General features: G+C 36.6%; 1 protein-coding gene and 1 long non-coding RNA gene across 2 annotated transcripts in view; both read right to left on the bottom strand.

The window, feature by feature from the left end:
• Window positions 1-19475, bottom strand: part of LOC128290269 (uncharacterized) — an 82368-nt gene that overhangs the window by 44231 nt on the left and 18662 nt on the right. The gene's annotated exons all lie outside the window — the stretch shown is intronic.
• On the bottom strand, window positions 87-2296 carry LOC108474724 (uncharacterized). Its single transcript, XM_017776729.2, has 2 exons — window positions 1391-2296; window positions 87-525 (listed from the first exon to the last, which is right to left on the bottom strand). Exons 1-2 carry the CDS (start codon window positions 2050-2052, stop codon window positions 255-257), a joined length of 933 nt encoding a protein of 310 aa, XP_017632218.1. The 5' UTR covers window positions 2053-2296; the 3' UTR covers window positions 87-254.

Here is a 19475-nt window from a genome sequence, read left to right as displayed (position 1 = left end):
AGTACGAAATCCACCCAAATGGATGATACTAGCAAGCTTTCTGAACTACATTAGGGATTATGAAAAGAGACAATGCAGAAGAAAGATACAAGAACTAAATCATCTCAAAGCAGCAAAAATTGACAGATTTACAATAACAGTAGAAGAGGAGGTGAGAGTTTCATTAAACATGATAAACATAAAGGTATCGTGTATGACTTGAACTGCTTGTAGCTCAAAAGGTTATGATTACAGTATGATTGCAACTTACATGTTTATGAGGGAGGTTCCTCACCGGATTCTGACATATCTGGCTCTGGGAAACTGTTAGATACAGGGAGTTTCTTGCACATCAAGTGCTTACGTCTCTGTAATGTCAACAAGATAAAGATACTATCTGTCTGAATAACATTGTATCCTGCTTTTATGTACATGTTGAATGGAGCCTCATCAATCATTCTGCAATGCAAATAAACCTCTTTTGAAGAAGTCATTTGGGATATTAGCTCCTCGCTTGCTTTGAGAAGATGCCAACCAATGCCCCTCCTAAATGATTCAAATGCAAACACCAACAATTTAATTAAATAAATAAATAAAAAAGACTTTTTTTTTTTAAAAACTGAACAAGCTGTGCAGAGAAAATATCTTTATAATTACAATTCATAAGAGCCATTAAAGCACAAAGGATTGGAGCAACAATTCAGTATAGCAAATATCATGCACAGAATTAGTCAGCCTCTTGATTCCATTCTCAAACTAGAAAATTTTGAATTTGCAGATTAATAAGGATTCATGGAACTAAGAAAAATCAAGCATTGAGACTTTTAGAACTATAACAATAAAATCATTAAAAAAAGGGTTAAATTTAAAGAATCTAGTAGCTTGTCTATGAAATTTAAATTCCATCTATGTAAAATTCCATCACAAATTAAATGGAAGAGATCTGAATTACCATTACAACATTATTCAATCAATATCATTCCCAGATTTAGCAAATCGTAAAATTTTTATTCTATGCCTCAAATTCTTTTCCATTTTTAGAGCCAAAGAACAGGCCATTGTACAAAGATGTGAAAAAACTGACAAAGGAAAAACTCAACCTGCAATGAGAGCTTATTGACTACAAGAGTAACTTTTTACATAATGGCTTGAACATTACAAATACCACGTTGTCTTTCAATTGGTGGTTAACCTACCAATAATCTTTGACCCTACTATTGTGCAGCCACCATTATCCAAATGAACAACTTAACTTGGACTAAATTGAACACAATAACTAAGACATTTAGGCATAATATGGTTTTAACATTACAAAACATCATGTCATAATTCCGTTCCACTAATATCCACCAAATAAAGAATACAGAAAACTAAAACAAAAGTAGAAGGAAAAACAAATAAAACCCTTTACCTTCTAAGCTCCTTTGTGACGGTCATGTTACAAATATATGGAGAATTCCTGGGAGGTGTAGGTGTAGGAGGAGAAGCGTTAGCACCCCTTTTGTCAAAGCAAACCTCCACTGTTCCAGCCAGCTCCTCAGCTCTCTTCCCACCTTCCTCTCTATAGAACCCAACAAGAGTGACAGCGTGTGGCATCGAAGCTCTCCTCTCAATCAAATACTGTTTCACGAAGAACCTCAACAAAGCCTCGTATTGCAAGGACATGAACATTGATTCAGCGAATGACAAAGCCAACAACCCGACAGTCATATCCATCTCCTCAATCCTCATGACCCGAACCCACAACGACCCAGATTCCAACTCTTGAAGATAAACGAAAGACTCCAAAGCTTTGAACTTTTCAAGCTCTTCATTGGTTAAAACACGGATTCCCCAAAATGATTCATCGAGAAAGGAGTAGTATTGAGCTGGAGTGACGGAGTTGGTGGAGGAAGAAGAAGGGAGACAACACTTGAAATTGTAACGATGGAGTTTGCAGACACAAAGGAGAGGGTTTCTAGATGAAAGAAAGGGTACCCTTTTTATGGGATTAAATTCGGTTTGTAAGCGTGGCTGTTGTTGAGGATCTAAGTAAGGAGACAGATTAAGTGGTGGTGCTGCTGCTATTGCCATAGAAATTGTTTTAACTTATTTGAGATCAAAATCAGTTGATGATGAGATAAATTTGGGAAACATCATCGAATAATTTATCAAGGTAAAATCTGCTAACAGAATGTCTTCCTCTTTTCGTTGGTGGGAATTGTCTTTATTTACGATTTTGTGAACTGACGAAGTGACGGAAGAACACAAATAGAGAGCCAGTTTGATCGGTTGAGGGCAAACCAAATCTAACCATGTTTGTCTCAAGGCACGTGTTGTATTATTCCTCCAATGTGTACTATATATACCTTATCATGGCCGGGCTGGTTCGGGTAAGATCGAAGTTAAAATGTCTGGTTGTTTTTTAAATTCGGCTTAAAAGATAAGTTTAAAATTTTATTCAATTTCAATTCTGATAAGGAATATTAATTTCGAGCTTGACTTGGCATGTATTAAATTTTTTATATAAAATAAATTTTAAAAATATAATATATCATATATATCAAAATATTAAAATAAATATTTTCTAAAAATTGAAAATATATTAAAATGTAATAGCAAAATAACAGCAAAACAATAGGAGAAAAAAAATTAGTCAGGTTCTTACCCAGCTCAAAAAAAATCTTACCCAAAGCTCGGCCCGTTTAGAAAACAGATTTTATTTTTTGTCCAAACTCATTTTTCATACTTACATTTTGCCCAAACCCTCTCACTTTTTGAACGAGCCTTCAGGCCTAGATGGGTGGCCCGACCCATGATCAGGTTTAATGGTAAACAGTATCTTCATTTCTTAAATTTTTTAAGATTATTTGATTCTATTTTATTTTTTACATAATCAACCCTCTCTATAACAATTATTCTCTATTACAACATTTCGTTATAATAATCAAGTTTTTAGTAGAATCAATTTAAATACTTTATTTCACCCTTCTTTAACAAATTTTCATTTATTACAACAACATCCATAGTTGTAGAGTACATTTTATTAAGTTAGTTCTCTATAATAGCTTATTATCTAAAATTTTAAATAAAATTATAGATATTTCATATAAGCAAATCTATTAATTATAATTTATTAATAAAATGATTTTAATTAAAATATTATTTCAATAAAATGTTTAAATTTCACATCAAAAGATTTAGGAAAAACTATATAAATGGTCACCCAAACTATGCCCGCGTTCCTGTTTTGATCACCAACTTTAAAATTTTTCAATTTCGACACTAACGTTTGAATCCGTTCATGTTTTGGTCACTCATCGTTAAATTGATAACAGAAAGCCTTTTTTCTAACCAGTAGAATAACACATTTAATCATCAATACTTACATATCCTATCGATTTGATCCTAATTCTAAATAATTTAATAAATTTAACCCTTCTTAATTAAAAATGCTATTAATCATATTTTATAAGTGGAGTTAAAGATACCGATTCAATAAATTATTAAGTTTCCTAATTAAATATTCTACTATGAATTTGGAATATTATAAACTTACAAATTGATTAATTGAATTTAATAACTCATGTTAATTAATTGAATTTATTAAATTTATGAATTAATAATGTGAAAGAATATAAAATAAAAGGCGCATAAAAGCAATAATGCATACACCTGTTATGCATATTTTAATGTTGTTGATTTGATTCTCGCTTTCTTTCTTTTTGAACACAATTCACACTTTATTTATTTGATGAAAATTCACAATATGACCTCTTCGGTAGGTCTAGAACAACTACCTCTCTATAATGGAAAAAATTTTAATAGACAAATGGGATTCTAGAGACTTCACTACATTTCAAGGCTAATTCTCTCTATTTTTTTAAGGAAATCTTGATATTGATGGATGATGAGGTCTAAGAAAAAAAAAGCTTAACCTATAAAATTATATCTAAACTATGTCATTTTCTTTGGCACCTCAACTCTTTTTCTTTTTTTGTCACAAGTGATACATAAACTTTTTTTTAAGCTGATATCCCGTTAGTTAAACCATTAAGTCTATTAAAAAAACTCAACCCACAATTTAGTAAACTGTTTTTTTTTTTGTCACAAGTGATACTTAAATTATTTTTGCATTACTTATTGTAACACCCCAAACCCGAGACCATCGCCGGTGTCGGACCCGAGGGGTTAACAAGCCAAGTTCACATGTTTTGCCCACCAATTTGACATTTCCAGTCAGGCTGGAAAACTGCGTCACTGTCGCCTTAAAAATCATATCTCGAGTTTCAAAACTCAGAAACTGGTTTCGTAAATTTTCCCTGAATTTAGACTCATATATCCATCCATGGATTTATTTCTAGGATTTTTGGTCTGGCCAATTGGTACAGTTTATTAGTTAAAGTTACCCATGTTACAGGGATCGACTGCTCTGACCTTCGCGCGGTATAACTTGAATATCTCTCTGTACAGGGCTTTAATGCTGGTGTCGTTTGTTTCTAATGAAACTAGACTCAAAATGGAATCTGTACATATAAGGTATGTCTCCTAATTCTTTTTGGATAATTTATAGTGAATTTTTAAAGTTGCGACAGGGAACCCAGAAACCATTCTGGCCCTGTCTCACAATAGCTTTAATATCTCTTAACCTGTAACTCCTATGACCATTTCGTTTCTTCCATATGAAAATAGACTCATCAAGGTTCATTTACATAGCTTATTCACTATTTAATTCCATTCCTATGAATTTTGGTGATTTTTCACATTCATGCCACTGCAGCTGGCAGCATCTGTTTTTAAGGTAGGACTTACCTATTTGGTAGTCTCCATGAATCAACTAGTCTTGCCATACATAGGTTCATATATGATCATTTTAACCATGCCAATGGCTGATCATATGACCAACATTCCCATTTCCAAGCCATAGCCACATCATGACACCAAATATATACATACAACCCACAATTAGTCTAAGTTCATGCTTCCCTTTTCGAGCCATTTTCGCATGGCCGTACATACTTACGTTACAACATATTTAACAAACAAGAGGTAGTCCTATACATGCCATCTCAAGTTCAATCAAAAATTTATACCAAAATGGAGGCTTGATAGTGTGAATGACTTCGACTTCAACGATCCCAAATCCAATTGCTTCGAGTGAAATCTAAAAAAAAACTGAGAGCCAAAGCAACGGGGTAAGCATTTTTATGCTTAGTAAGTCTCAAGGAATATAATCAACTCTAATTACAGCAATACATTCACATAGCCAAATGCATCATTTCATTAATACACATTCTTACTTCACACTTCATCATTATATGATTTCACAAAATATCAATCAATTCAATAACTGAAATTCATTAGTCGATTGAGCGAATGTTGCTCAAACATGTCGACTTTCCAATGCACATATAACGTACCTTATCCTTTGGGCTTTTCGAGTGTACTAATTGAATTCATTACAGCAACCAACACTCACCTCCAGCCCAAGATTCTTCGGAATATAACCGGATATAATCACGTGCACAAATGCCTTCGGTCTTAGCCGGATAGAATGTCTCGCACGAATGCCTTCTGGTCTTAGCCCGGATGTAGCCACTAGCGCAATTGCCTTCGGGTCTTAACCCGGATATAATTTCCAGCATAATTGTCTTCGGGATTTAGCCCGGATATCATTCAATTTCCCATGAACACATACATCAATTATCATTGGACATACATAATTCATTTTCGTTACTAAGGCTCAAACGCAATTATAGTCACAAGCATATTCGCCTTGGGACTTAGCCCGGTAGAATTCAAATACTCATGCATACACAATCAATAATCAATACACATCCATACTTTATTTCACACAATTCAAGTAGGGTCACTTCTTGAGGACTTACCTCGGATGTTGTCGAACGGCTTTTTCGGCTATTCGATCACTTTCTCCTTCCCCTTGTCCAATTGTGGCCCTCTAAGCTCTTGAGCTAATTCAAACAAATTCAATTTATTAAAACCTCATTGTGCTAGCTTTTGGCCGAATATGACAAGGAGTTTAAATGGTCATATGGCCACCCTTTAGCTTGAATACACAATGGTCATGCACATTTTATACTACATCAAGCAATTCAATACAATTTATTCGAGCATCAAGGAAATGCTAAGGCCTTCAATAGGCTACCCAAGGCCGAATATTCATGTACATGTTGAGGTCAATTTTGCACTTAATACCTCACAAAACAGCATGCAATTTACCAATTAATGCTTTGCACATTGTGGCCCAAAACTTATAATATAGCATCAAGCACCTACATGTGTGCTAGGTCAATTGTGCTTGCAATTTCACAAGCATTCTTCCACATCTTCTTCTTTAAACCAATATATTCATCACTTAGTTCATAACCAAAACATAATGTGCAATCATATATATGCATATATGAGCATGGCGAATTTTCAAGGTGTCCATAGCCATCCAAAACACAAATTTTAACTAACATGCAAGAAGCATGAATCATGCTCAAGAATGCATCATGGCCGAATATGACAATCATGCTCCTTTTCAACTTCAATCATGATAAAACAAAGAGAAAACTCAAAATCTTACTCATGAGTAGAAAATCCATCATTGCATGCATCATCATCAAGCTTCACACTTAGCATGCAATGGCTTTATCACCATAACAACTTTGGCCAAATACCATTTCCATGGCATAACAAAGATTTGAGCCATGGCTAACATGCACATCAAGTTAGCAACCAAGACATGCATGAAACTCCTAACACAACCTCATACATACCTTAATCTTGATGCAAACTTAGCCAAATCTCCTTCTAGATCTCTTCCAAACCAAGCATGAAGCAAAAATCCTCCCCCTTTTTCCTTAGTATTTTCGGCCAAGAAGTGAAAATGGATGAGCAAAATTTTTCTTTTCTTTCCTTAGGACATTCGCCAAGAGCTATGGTGAAAGATGAACACTTTTTTTTCCTTTTTTTCCATACTCTTATTTTATTATTTCTAACATGCACCACTAGCAAAACATGTTTAAGACATGTTTTCTTTTGCCCATATTCATCACCATGGCGGCCACTATAGTCAAATTTGGGGAATTTGACATGCAAGGACAACATTTCTAGTGTGCATCAATAGGCCACTTCCACATTTGCCTATCTCAATTCTAAATTTTCTCACACAAGTCCTTTCTAGTGAAATTCACCTTTATAACACTAAATCAATCATCAAAAATGTCATACATGAATACTCACATATTATAGGCATCGAAATAAATTTTAAATTATTGTTATGCCTCGGTTTTGTGGTCCCGAAACCACATTCGGCTAGGGTCTATTTTGGCTGTCACAACTCCCCCTCTTAAGGAATTTTCGTCCCGAAAATCTTACCGTAAATAGGTTTGGATATCGTTCTTTCATAGAGTTCTCGGTCTCCCAAGTAGCTTCTTCTATCCCGTGCTTGAGCCATAACACTTTCACTAGCGGAACCCGCTTGTTTCGCAACTCTTTCACTCTCGTGATAGGATACGAATCGGTTCTTCCTCATAACTCATATTAGCTTGAATTTCAATTTCGATGGACTAATCACGTGCGATGGATCGGATCTATAGCGTCAAGCATCGAAACGTGAAAGACATCGTGAACCTTTTGAGTTCGGGGCAAAATCAAGCGATATGCCACTAGACCGACTCGCTCGATATCTCATATGGTCCAATGAACCTCGGGCTCAACTTGCCCTTACTACCGAACTCGAGTATCTTTTTCCAAGGCGATACCTTGAGAAACACTTTATCACCCACCGATACTCGATATCCTTACGCCTCAGATCCGCGACGACTTCGACGATCGGAGGCTATCTTCAGACTTTCACGGATTACTTTCACTTTCTGCTCAGCATCCCTAATCAAATCCACCCGAAAATCTTGCTTTCACCGAGCTCGGTCCAAAACAATGGCGCACGGCATTTACGACCGCATAAGGCCTCGTAGGGTGCCATCTTAATACTTGATTGAAAGTCGTTGTTAAGCGAATTCAATCAACGGCAAATACCGCTCCCATGAACCACTAAACTCGAGGACGCAACATCTTAACATATCCTCAAGTATCTCGAATTATCCGCCGGATTGACCATCGGTTTGGGGTGAAAGGCGGTCTGAAATGCAACTTGGTACCCAAAGCTTCTTGCAACTTTTTCCAAAATCGCGAGGTAAATCTCGGATCTCTATCGACACGATAGAAATAGGCACCCGTGTAATCTCACAACTGAGAAACGTACAATTCCGCTAATTTGTCCATTGAAAAATCCAGACGACGGGGACAAAGTGGGCCGACTTAGTCAATCGATCTACCACGACCCAAACCGCATCCTTCTTACTTGTCGACAATGGCGTCCAGATACAAAGTCCATTGTGACTCGATCCCATTTCCACTCGGGTATCGTGATTGGTCAAGTAATCCTCGAAGGCACCGATGTTCCGCTTTCACTTGTTGACATATTAAACATCTCAAACAAAGTCGGAGATGTCTCGCTTCATACCATGCCACCAAAAGCGACGTTTCAAATCATTGTACATCTTCGTACTCCCGGTGGATTGCCATTCGGCTACAATGGGCTTCATTCAGAATTATCGAAATGAGTTCAATTCTTTGGGACACAGACGACTTTTGAACCTCAAACAATCGTCATCGCCGATTTGAAACTCCGAGTCCTTGTTCGAACACACGCAGCCCGCTTTTGCAACCAACTCGTCATCGACTTTTCGAGCTTCTCGAATTTGGTGTGTCAATAATGGTTTGGCTTTCAATTCAGCCACTAACACACCGTGTCGGATCGGATAGACAAGTGCACATTCATCGTCGTAAAGTGAATAACGATTTACGACTCAAGGCATCCGCAACCACATTCGCCTTTCCGGGTGATAGTCAATGATCACTCATAATCCTTTAATGTACTCGAGCCAACGTCTTTGTCGCAGATTTAAGTCTCTTTGGGTCATCAAATACTTGAGACTTTTGTGATCCGAGTATACATGGCACCTTTCACCAAATAAGTAATGTCGCCAAATCTTTAAGGCGAATACGATGACGACCAATTCGAGATGCAGAGTCGGATAATTTTTCTCATGTGGCTTTAATTGCCTCGACGATAGGCCACAACTCGACCTTCTTGCATTAATACGCAACCTAACCCAAGTAGAGAGGCGTCGCTATAGATAACAAACTCCTTGCGGACTCGGGTTGTACTAGAATTGGGGCTTCGGTCAAATAAGTTTTCATTGATCGAAACTTTTTGGCATTTCTCCGTCCATTCGAACTTAACGTCCTTTTGGAGAAGCCGTCATCGGCGTGGCTATCGTTGAGAAGCCTTTACAAATCGTCGGTAATAACCAAGCAAGCCCCAAAAAGCTTCAACCTCAATAATATTTCTGAGGCTTCCAATTTAGTATGGCTAAAATTTTATTCGGTCGACTCGAATACCCGATGTAGATACCACATGACCCAAGAAGCTAACCTCTCTTAACCGTAACTCACACTTGCTTGAACTTAGCATATAATTGCTTGTCCCGTAAAATTTGCAAAGACTAACCGCAGGTGTTCAAGATGTTCGGTCTCATTTCTTGAATAGACCAAGATGTCATCAATGAACACGACTACGAATCGATCCAAATATGGTCTAAAGATTCGATTCATTAAATCCATAAATACCGCAGGGGCATTAGTGAGCCCAAACGGCATCACTAGGAACTCATAGTGACCATATCTCGCTCAAGGCGTCTTGGGCACGTCGAATCTCGGATTCGCAATTGATAGTAGCCCGATCTCAAATCTATTTTCGAGAACACCGAGGCTCCCTTCAGTTGATCGAACAAGTCATCAATACGTGGCAACGGATATTTGTTCTTTATCGTCGCTTTGTTAAGCTGACGATAGTCGATGCACAGTCGCATGGTTCCATCCTTCTTCTTCACGAACAACACCGGCGCACCCCAAGGCGAAAAACTCGGGCAAGCAAAACCTCTATCCACCAATTCTTGCAACTGAGCTTTCAACTCCTTTAATTCCGTTGGTGCCATACGATACGGAGCTATCGAAATTGAGTGGTACCGGTACCAATTCGATGCCAAATTCTATTTCCGAACAGTGGTAAACCCGCAATTCCTCGGGAAAACATCCGGTATTCACAAACCACGGGCACAGATTCGGGTTGCTTCTCGATTCCTTGTCATCGAAAGCACGACGCAAGGTACGCCGCACCCTTTTCTTACATATTTCGGGCCAACATCGCCGATATTACGGTGGCAACCCTTTAAGTCCGTGGACTCAACCCGAACTATTTCATTATTCGCGCACCTCAAATCGATAGTCTTGCTCTTGCAATTTACAACCGCATCGTGCATGGTCAACCAATCCAAACCAAGAATAACATCGAACTCATCGAACGGCAAAAGCATTAAGTCCGCGGAAAATAAGAACCTCGAACACTAGGGGACTTTTCTTGCACACTTTGTTAACAAGCACGTAATGACCCAAGGGTTTGACACCAATTACAAACTCAATAGACTCAATAGGCAAAGTCTTCTTGGATGCTAAGGTTTCACATATATATGAATGAGTAGAACCAGGTCAATCAAAGCAATCACATTTGTATTGAAAAGAGTGAAAGTACAGGTAATAACATCCGGAGAGGCAAGATCCTCGCGTGCGCAGATGGCATAAGTCCTAGCAGAGCACGAGCCTCGAGATCCGATGGTAGCATCTCTAGATCCTCTCGACCGCCAATCGACATTGCCCATATTTCTAGGTGGCCTACCTCGAGCGTTGGTAGCACCCGGGTTTGCACTCGACTTACATTCTGCTCATGCATCCTCGGGCAATCCTTCATAAAGTGGTCGGCCGATCCACACTTATAGCAGAGCGATCACGAAACCAACAGCTCCCGAATGCCATTTGCCACAATGTGGACACTCCGCCTCTCTCGGCGATCATTTCCACCATCGGCGATCAAGTGACTCGTGTGGTCACAGGGGTCGATCGCGTCCTCGTCTAGAAAAGCCCAAACGCTCTAGACCGGCTCGCATCATCTCGAAATCTCTTCGATGCTTGTTGAAGAGACTTTCCGAGGACCTCTTCGAATTCTCCAATCCCCACATCAGCTTTTTGTTTCTCCTTTCTAAGCTCTTGACTTTACAAGCTCGCTCAACAAGTACTACGAACTCTCGTATCTCGAGAATGCCAACAAACATCCTTATATCATCATTCAGCCCATCCTCAAGCGTTTACACATAATAGCTTCGGACGAAATGCATTCTCGCAGCATCGGCTAAGCCTCACAAACTTTCGTTCGTAGTCGGTAACGGACATAGAACCTTGCTTAAGATCAAGAAATTCCCTCCGCTTTTGGTCGATGAATCTCTGACTGATATACTTTTTTCGGAACTCGGTTTGAAAGAATTCCCAAGTCACTTGCTCTCTAGGCACCACAGAAGTCAGAGTACTCCACCAATAGTAGGCGGACTCGCGTAGCAAGGAGATGGTACACTTTAAGCACTCATCGGGTGTACAGGATAGCTCATCAAGCACCCGGATAGTGTTATCTAACCATAATTCAGCTCGCTCGGCATCATCATCATCCGTAGCCTTAAATTCAGTGGCCCCATGTTTTCGAATCCTATCGACTGGGGGCTTACCTGACCTTATTTGGTCAGTCACCGGAGGTATTGTAGGTGCGGGGGTTGCATTTGTCGGGAATGGAGGTTGTGGAACAGCCGTGTTGGTTCGAATGTATTGATTAAACCATTCGTTCATCACACTATAAAAGGCTTGCCTAGCCTCGTCATTAGGATTGCTGGCCATAGGTTGAGAGTCCGCCGGCGCTGTCCCTTGCTTGGGAGCAGCGCCACACTCTCCACATCATCAGCTATCGCTTCGGTTGGGATCGGATCCATTGCTATAAACAAACATAAAGTCAAATTGTCAGAAATCATCACACTATCGATTCATCATTTAATGGCATGTATAGCTAGACCCCAAACACATCACGGTAGTCCTAGAATCGACTAAACCGTGGCTCTGATACCAATAAAATTGTAACACCCCAAACCCGAGACCATCGCCGGTGTCGGACCCGAGGGGTTAACAAGCCAAGTTCACATGTTTTGCCCACCAATTTGACATTTCCAGTCAGGCTGGAAAACTGCGTCACTGTCGCCTTAAAAATCATATCTCGAGTTTCAAAACTTGGAAACTGGTTTCGTAAATTTTCCCTGAATTTAGACTCATATATCCATCCATGGATTTATTTCTAGGATTTTAGGTCTGGCCAATTGGTACAGTTTATTAGTTAAAGTTACCCATGTTACAGGGATCGACTGCTCTGACCTTCGTGCGGTATAACTTGAATATCTCTCTTTACAGGGCTTTAATGCTGGTGTCGTTTGTTTCTAATGAAACTAGACTCAAAATGGAATCTGTACATATAAGGTATGTCTCCTAATTATTTTTGGATAATTTATAGTGAATTTTTAAAGTTGCGACAGGGAACCCAGAAACCATTCTGGCCCTGTCTCACAATAGCTTTAATATCTCTTAACCTGTAACTCCTATGACCATTTCGTTTCTTCCATATGAAAATAGACTCATCAAGGTTCATTTACATAGCTTATTCACTATTTAATTCCATTCCTATGAATTTTGGTGATTTTTCACATTCATGCCACTGCAGCTGGCAGCATCTGTTTTAAGGTAGGACTTACCTATTTGGTAGTCTCCATGAATCAACTAGTCTTGCCATACATAGGTTCATATATGATCATTTTAACCATGCCAATGGCTGATCATATGACCAACATTCCCATTTCCAAGCCATAGCCACATCATGACACCAAATATATACATACAACCCACAATTAGTCTAAGTTCATGCTTCCTTTTCGAGCCATTTTCGCATGGCCGTACATACTTACGTTACAACATATTTAACAAACAAGAGGTAGTCCTATACATGCCATCTCAAGTTCAATCAAAATTTATACCAAAATGGAGGCTTGATAGTGTGAATGACTTCGACTTCAACGATCCCAAATCCAATTGCTTCGAGCGAAATCTAAAAAAAAACTGAGAGCCAAAGCAACGGGGTAAGCATTTTTATGCTTAGTAAGTCTCAAGGAATATAATCAACTCTAATTACAGCAATACATTCACATAGCCAAATGCATCATTTCATTAATACACATTCTTACTTCACACTTCATCATTATATGATTTCACAAAATATCAATCAATTCAATAACTGAAATTCATTAGTCGATTGAGCGAATGTTGCTCAAACATGTCGACTTTCCAATGCACATATAACGTACCTTATCCTTTGGGCTTTTCGAGTGTACTAATTGAATTCATTACAGCAACCAACACTCACCTCCAGCCCAAGATTCTTCGGAATATAACCGGATATAATCACGTGCACAAATGCCTTCGGGTCTTAGCCCGGATAGAATGTCTCGCACGAATGCCTTCGGGTCTTAGCCCGGATGTAGCCACTAGCGCAATTGCCTTCGGGTCTTAACCCGGATATAATTTCCAGCATAATTGTCTTCGGGATTTAGCCCGGATATCATTCAATTTCCCATGAACACATACATCAATTATCATTGGACATACATAATTCATTTTCGTTACTAAGGCTCAAACGCAATTATAGTCACAAGCATATTCGCGCCGGACTTAGCCCGGTAGAATTCAAATACTCATGCATACACAATCAATAATCAATACACATCCATACTTTATTTCACACAATTCAAGTAGGGTCACTTCTTGAGGACTTACCTCGGATGTTGTCGAACGACTTTTTCGGCTATTCGATCACTTTCTCCTTCCCCTTGTCCAATTGTGGCCCTCTAAGCTCTTGAGCTAATTCAAACAAATTCAATTTATTAAAACCTCATTGTGCTAGCTTTTGGCCGAATATGACAAGGAGTTTAAATGGTCATATGGCCACCCTTTAGCTTGAATACACAATGGTCATGCACATTTTATACTACATCAAGCAATTCAATACAATTTATTCGAGCATCAAGGAAATGCTAAGGCCTTCAATAGGCTACCCAAGGCCGAATATTCATGTACATGTTGAGGTCAATTTTGCACTTAATACCTCACAAAAACAGCATGCAATTTACCAATTAATGCTTTGCACATTGTGGCCCAAAACTTATAATATAGCATCAAGCACCTACATGTGTGCTAGGCCGAATTGTGCTTGCAATTTCACAAGCATTCTTCCACATCTTCTTCTTTAAACCAATATATTCATCACTTAGTTCATAACCAAAACATAATGTGCAATCATATATATGCATATATGAGCATGGCCGAATTTTCAAGGTGTCCATAGCCATCCAAAACACAAATTTTAACTAACATGCAAGAAGCATGAATCATGCTCAAGAATGCATCATGGCCGAATATGACAATCATGCTCCTTTTCAACTTCAATCATGATAAAACAAAGAGAAAACTCAAAATCTTACTCATGAGTAGAAAATCCATCATTGCATGCATCATCATCAAGCTTCACACTTAGCATGCAATGGCTTTATCACCATAACAACTTTGGCCAAATACCATTTCCATGGCATAACAAAGATTTGAGCCATGGCTAACATGCACATCAAGTTAGCAACCAAGACATGCATGAAACTCCTAACACAACCTCATACATACCTTAATCTTGATGCAAACTTAGCCAAATCTCCTTCTAGATCTCTTCCAAACCAAGCATGAAGCAAAAATCCTCCCCCTTTTTCCTTAGTATTTTCGCCAAGAAGTGAAAATGGATGAGCAAAATTTTTCTTTTCTTTCCTTAGGACATTCGCCAAGAGCTATGGTGAAAGATGAACACTTTTTTTTCCTTTTTTTCCATACTCTTATTTTATTATTTCTAACATGCACCACTAGCAAAACATGTTTAAGACATGTTTTCTTTTGCCCATATTCATCACCATGGCCGCCACTATAGTCAAATTTGGGGAATTTGACATGCAAGGACAACATTTCCTAGTGTGCATCAATAGGCCACTTCCACATTTGCCTATCTCAATTCTAAATTTTCTCACACAAGTCCTTTCTAGTGAAATTCACCTTTATAACACTAAATCAATCATCAAAAAATGTCATACATGAATACTCACATATTATAGGCATCGAAATAAATTTTAAATTATTGTTATGCCTCGGTTTTGTGGTCCCGAAACCACATTCCGGCTAGGGTCTATTTTGGGCTGTCACACTTATTTTACACCAATTTATTATATCCGTTAAAAAGTTCAGCCAATAAATAGATTGTGAGGTCATATAAAATTTTAAAAATAAATTTTAATTATTTTATTTTATTTTACATTATTTTTCTCTTTATTTTTTTCTACTTTTTCTTATTCTTTCTTTCTTCTTCCTTTATAATGTTTGGCAATGCCAACAATACTCTAAATTGGTCCTCTTGAGATTGAGATGCATGTGATTAATTCTATTTTTGAACTTCATCGCCTACTTGCTTGACCTAACTAGATTGGAAAAGTTCTTTCATCGATCAAAACCAATGTTTTCAGGATTGAACAAGAATGGTAGGTTAGATTGGGAATCAATCCGGAGATAGGAGTTGAACCATTAACTTGTAAACCAATACAAAACATTTGAACCAACTAAAAATTGATTGAATTAGTTTAACTAGATTTCTCCATTTTTTATTTTTATTTTAATTTTTAGTGAATTTCTAAATAATTTTTTAAATACATATATAAAGAAAATAATACTTTGTATTTTCTTACTACATGGCAAATTTTAGGTGGCTATCTTTTCTTTTCAAATATACTTAACGAGTTGACTAGCAACTGAACTAAAAGAGGTATCAATTTGGGAAAAAATAGTTTAGATATCAATTGTGGCAAAAAAAGAAGGTACCAAAATGAAAAAAATGGCATAGTTTAAGTACCAATTTATGGGTTAATCATTTTTTAAAAATAAACTTAACAGCTTGAGTAATGAAAATTTTTTATGTTTAGGGACTCATTAAATACAAAAAAATAAAATGAGTATAGTAACTTAATCAAATAGGTAATTTACATTAGTAGTCGTCCAACTATGATTTTTTTTTATCACTCAACTATGAAAAGTTATAAAATGGTCACCCAACTATTAGTAGTATTATTTTTTGGTCACCTAACTATAACTACTTACAAAATGGTCACTCAATTATTCAATTTTGTCTTTTTTGGTCACCCAACTATCTTGAAATTTGGGTGTTTCTATTTTTATTTTAGCCAGCTGGTAGCAAAAAAGAAAAAAGAAAAAAGAAGAAAAAGATAAAATTGTAGTTGGATGATCATTTTTAATTTTTCATACTTGGATGAGAAAAAAACATAATTGAGTGACTACTAATGTAATTTGCCTTGATCAATTTATAAAAATTCATAAACAAATTCATTTATAAGAATAAATGAATTGAACCCATTTTATTTGAGATCGGCTTGTTTCTTAAAAGTGAACTTTAACTTCATATAAACCAATATATAGAATAAATAGAATTGCTAATAGCTAAATGTTTTATTGACTTTTAAAAGAAATGTTGGTGGGCCAGGTTGGGTCAATGTTCGAGTCGGACTTGGACTTTGAATGTTTGAGCCTAATATCAACCTATATTTTAAATGAGCCTTTTATTTTGCCCAAGCCCTTTTTTAGGTCTAATATGTTTACTTAAACTCTCCTAAATTTTAAGTAGGCCCTCAAGTTTGGATAGGTAGCTTGACTATTAAACAAGTCTACCTCTAAGACTATTTCATTGCATGTGAAGAAGGCAAAGAGAGCAAAGCCAAAAGAGAGAGAAAATCATTAAGTTAAGGTTAAGCAAAAAAAGAAATCAAGATTCAATTTGAACTATGGTATTTGGATGATTTTTGGAATACAAGTTATCAATGTTATCTAAATCAAACTTAATTCTATTTTTATTTAATTTTACTTTTTTGTGTTGTAAAATAAATATTTTATATTTAAAATTGTAACTCCCCATACCCGACTTGTTTGTTGGGTCTGAGCTACAGAATGTCACATTCATTGACTGTGCAACTACGATCATAATTTCTATTGATTCAACACTTTATATTCACTAATATATTCATTAACATGTTCATTACATCTTTATATTATAATATGGGTTTATCTGAGCTTACGAAAGCTCTTATGATAACCCGAGGCTATTGGAGGACTAAACTACAAAGTTTCAAAATATTTCGGGTTGGAGTCACGACTTCAGGGGTGCAATGTCGCCACTTTCAAAACAATAGGTTGGCATCGCAACTTCAAACAAGAGGAGTCGTGATGTTGGGAGCTGGTGTCGCGACTCTGATGGCAGACTCTTACAGAGCTTACTTCTTTTGGATTCAACCTGCCAAATTATAGACATCAATGGTCCAAGGACCCAATATGCAATTCTATTCAACTTAAAGGTATTCATTTTCACTTTAAAACACATTAAAGACTTCAAAACACTTTTTAAACATGACTAAAACAATTCACAAATCAATTCCATTTAACATTCTCTAACCAAAATATCTACTTGACCAATTAAAACTTTAAACAGATAAAATTCTAGTTACATGCCATCTATTGAAATGTAAAGATAGTACAAACATTTTTTAGTCAAGATTCAGTGATCTAGATGCTGCACCACCTTTCAAAACTTCGAGATCTCCTGATACTTACGTACAAAATAATAAACCGTACATTAAGCAATAAATCTCTATGGTACTTTCATGATTCAAGTTATATAAATACCATGGTAACAAGATACATATATGTTATTGCAAGATCACGTTCCAACCATATCATATTGTCTTGAAATAATTCGATTTATTTGCAAGTATACACAATTGTTGACAAGCAATAAAGTCATGAGTAAGAGTTATCATGTTCACAGGAACTATTTATACGAATCAAGTGTTGCAAAATTAATTATTAAGAAAATTGGTCGGTGATGAAAATAAATTAAAGTGATGGGTTTTAATTATATTAAACTAACCTAAGTATGCTTAAATTAAATTAAATAAATAAAGAAATAAGTATGCAAGTTTTTAAGAGAAATCACAATAGCATGCATGTGTTAGAATAATTTTTCTTCCTAACTCATAAATATTTAAATAATGCAAATGATGTATAGGAAATCCCATGGCAACTCAGCTATTTATTAACCATATTTTAATTACGAGTACTTTGGCTTCTTTTGAAGTCCTAAGTTTAACCTCTTATTTGCATATTTCTATGTCTATTCTGACTTTAAGATTACCTTTTCAGGCATCATCTAAGAATTCATACTTATTAAATTATTAAGTCTAGCATATATCTATGGCAACAACTTAGTATTTTTAATAAGCATAAAAAATTATGTGAGGTAACTGTGATATTTCTATACTGAAATAGTTTAATCACATAAATCCCAGGGTTATGTAAGGTAATAATGTTTTTTCGAATTATTACAAATTTTAACCTAATTTTCTCAAATATAGATTAAACATGCCCCATTCAGATATTGTGTCAATTAATTACAATTCGGTTCTAATTTAATAATTAATTTAATTGCATCCTTACATTTATAATGCACGGATAACAAATGCATGATTTTATCTAATTGAATAAGAACCAAGGCACATAACATCATTAACAGAATTAATTAATCTAATCTACGAAATTTAAATCATTCTAACACTAAAATAATTAAGAAACCATGATTATATTAAAAACATAAAACTCAGTTGCAATCATGTTTCTTGAATTGTACAAAATCTAAAAAAAGGCAAAGGGAAAGAGAAAAGAAATACAAGTCATTTCCGGTGGTTCTCAAGGTACAACTCACTGTGATCCCCCTTTGTTCTTCACTTCTTGTTATGGAAACCAAGCAAAATTGCTTCTAAAATGGCCAAATTGGGCTTCTCTCAATGCCTTGCAAAACTCTCTTGAAGAATGGAAAAATGGAGAAAAAGGAGAAAAGAGAGAATGAATGAGGGAATGGCAAAGGGTACTTATACTAGGAGTGAATAACTTGAGTTTGCTAAAAATAGCATGTCAACCCCCATTTTTTCTCTCATGCATGGTCAACCACCTTGAGAAAAGGAAGGGAGGTGGATGGCTTTGCTAAAAATAGTTAGTCCAAGTTTGATTCAAGAGAGGGAGGTGAACGGTCACTTGAGGAAATTGTTGGGGTTGTTTTGTGATTTTTTTTAACAAGGCTAGGTAGCCTAATTTAATTAATTTATGGATGGTTGGGCTATACATTGTCGAATTTGGGCTCTTTCCTCTTTAATGGATGGTTTAGCTTCAAATTAAGTAGCAGGCTTGTCCACTTCAGTGACCCAATTTTGAGTTAGGTCAAGTTTGTCCCATGATTCACAAATTTAATTAATTGGACGTCTAAAGCTGATTAATTATCAGCCCTCCATTGCATGGTGAGTATTACAGGATGCTACAGTATTTGACCG

Source organism: Gossypium arboreum, chromosome 3 (assembly GCF_025698485.1).
Source record: "Gossypium arboreum isolate Shixiya-1 chromosome 3, ASM2569848v2, whole genome shotgun sequence".
NCBI lineage: Eukaryota > Viridiplantae > Streptophyta > Magnoliopsida > Malvales > Malvaceae > Gossypium > Gossypium arboreum.
Note: the sequence above shows the minus strand (reverse complement) of the source record. Positions and strands in the feature narration are given on the sequence as shown.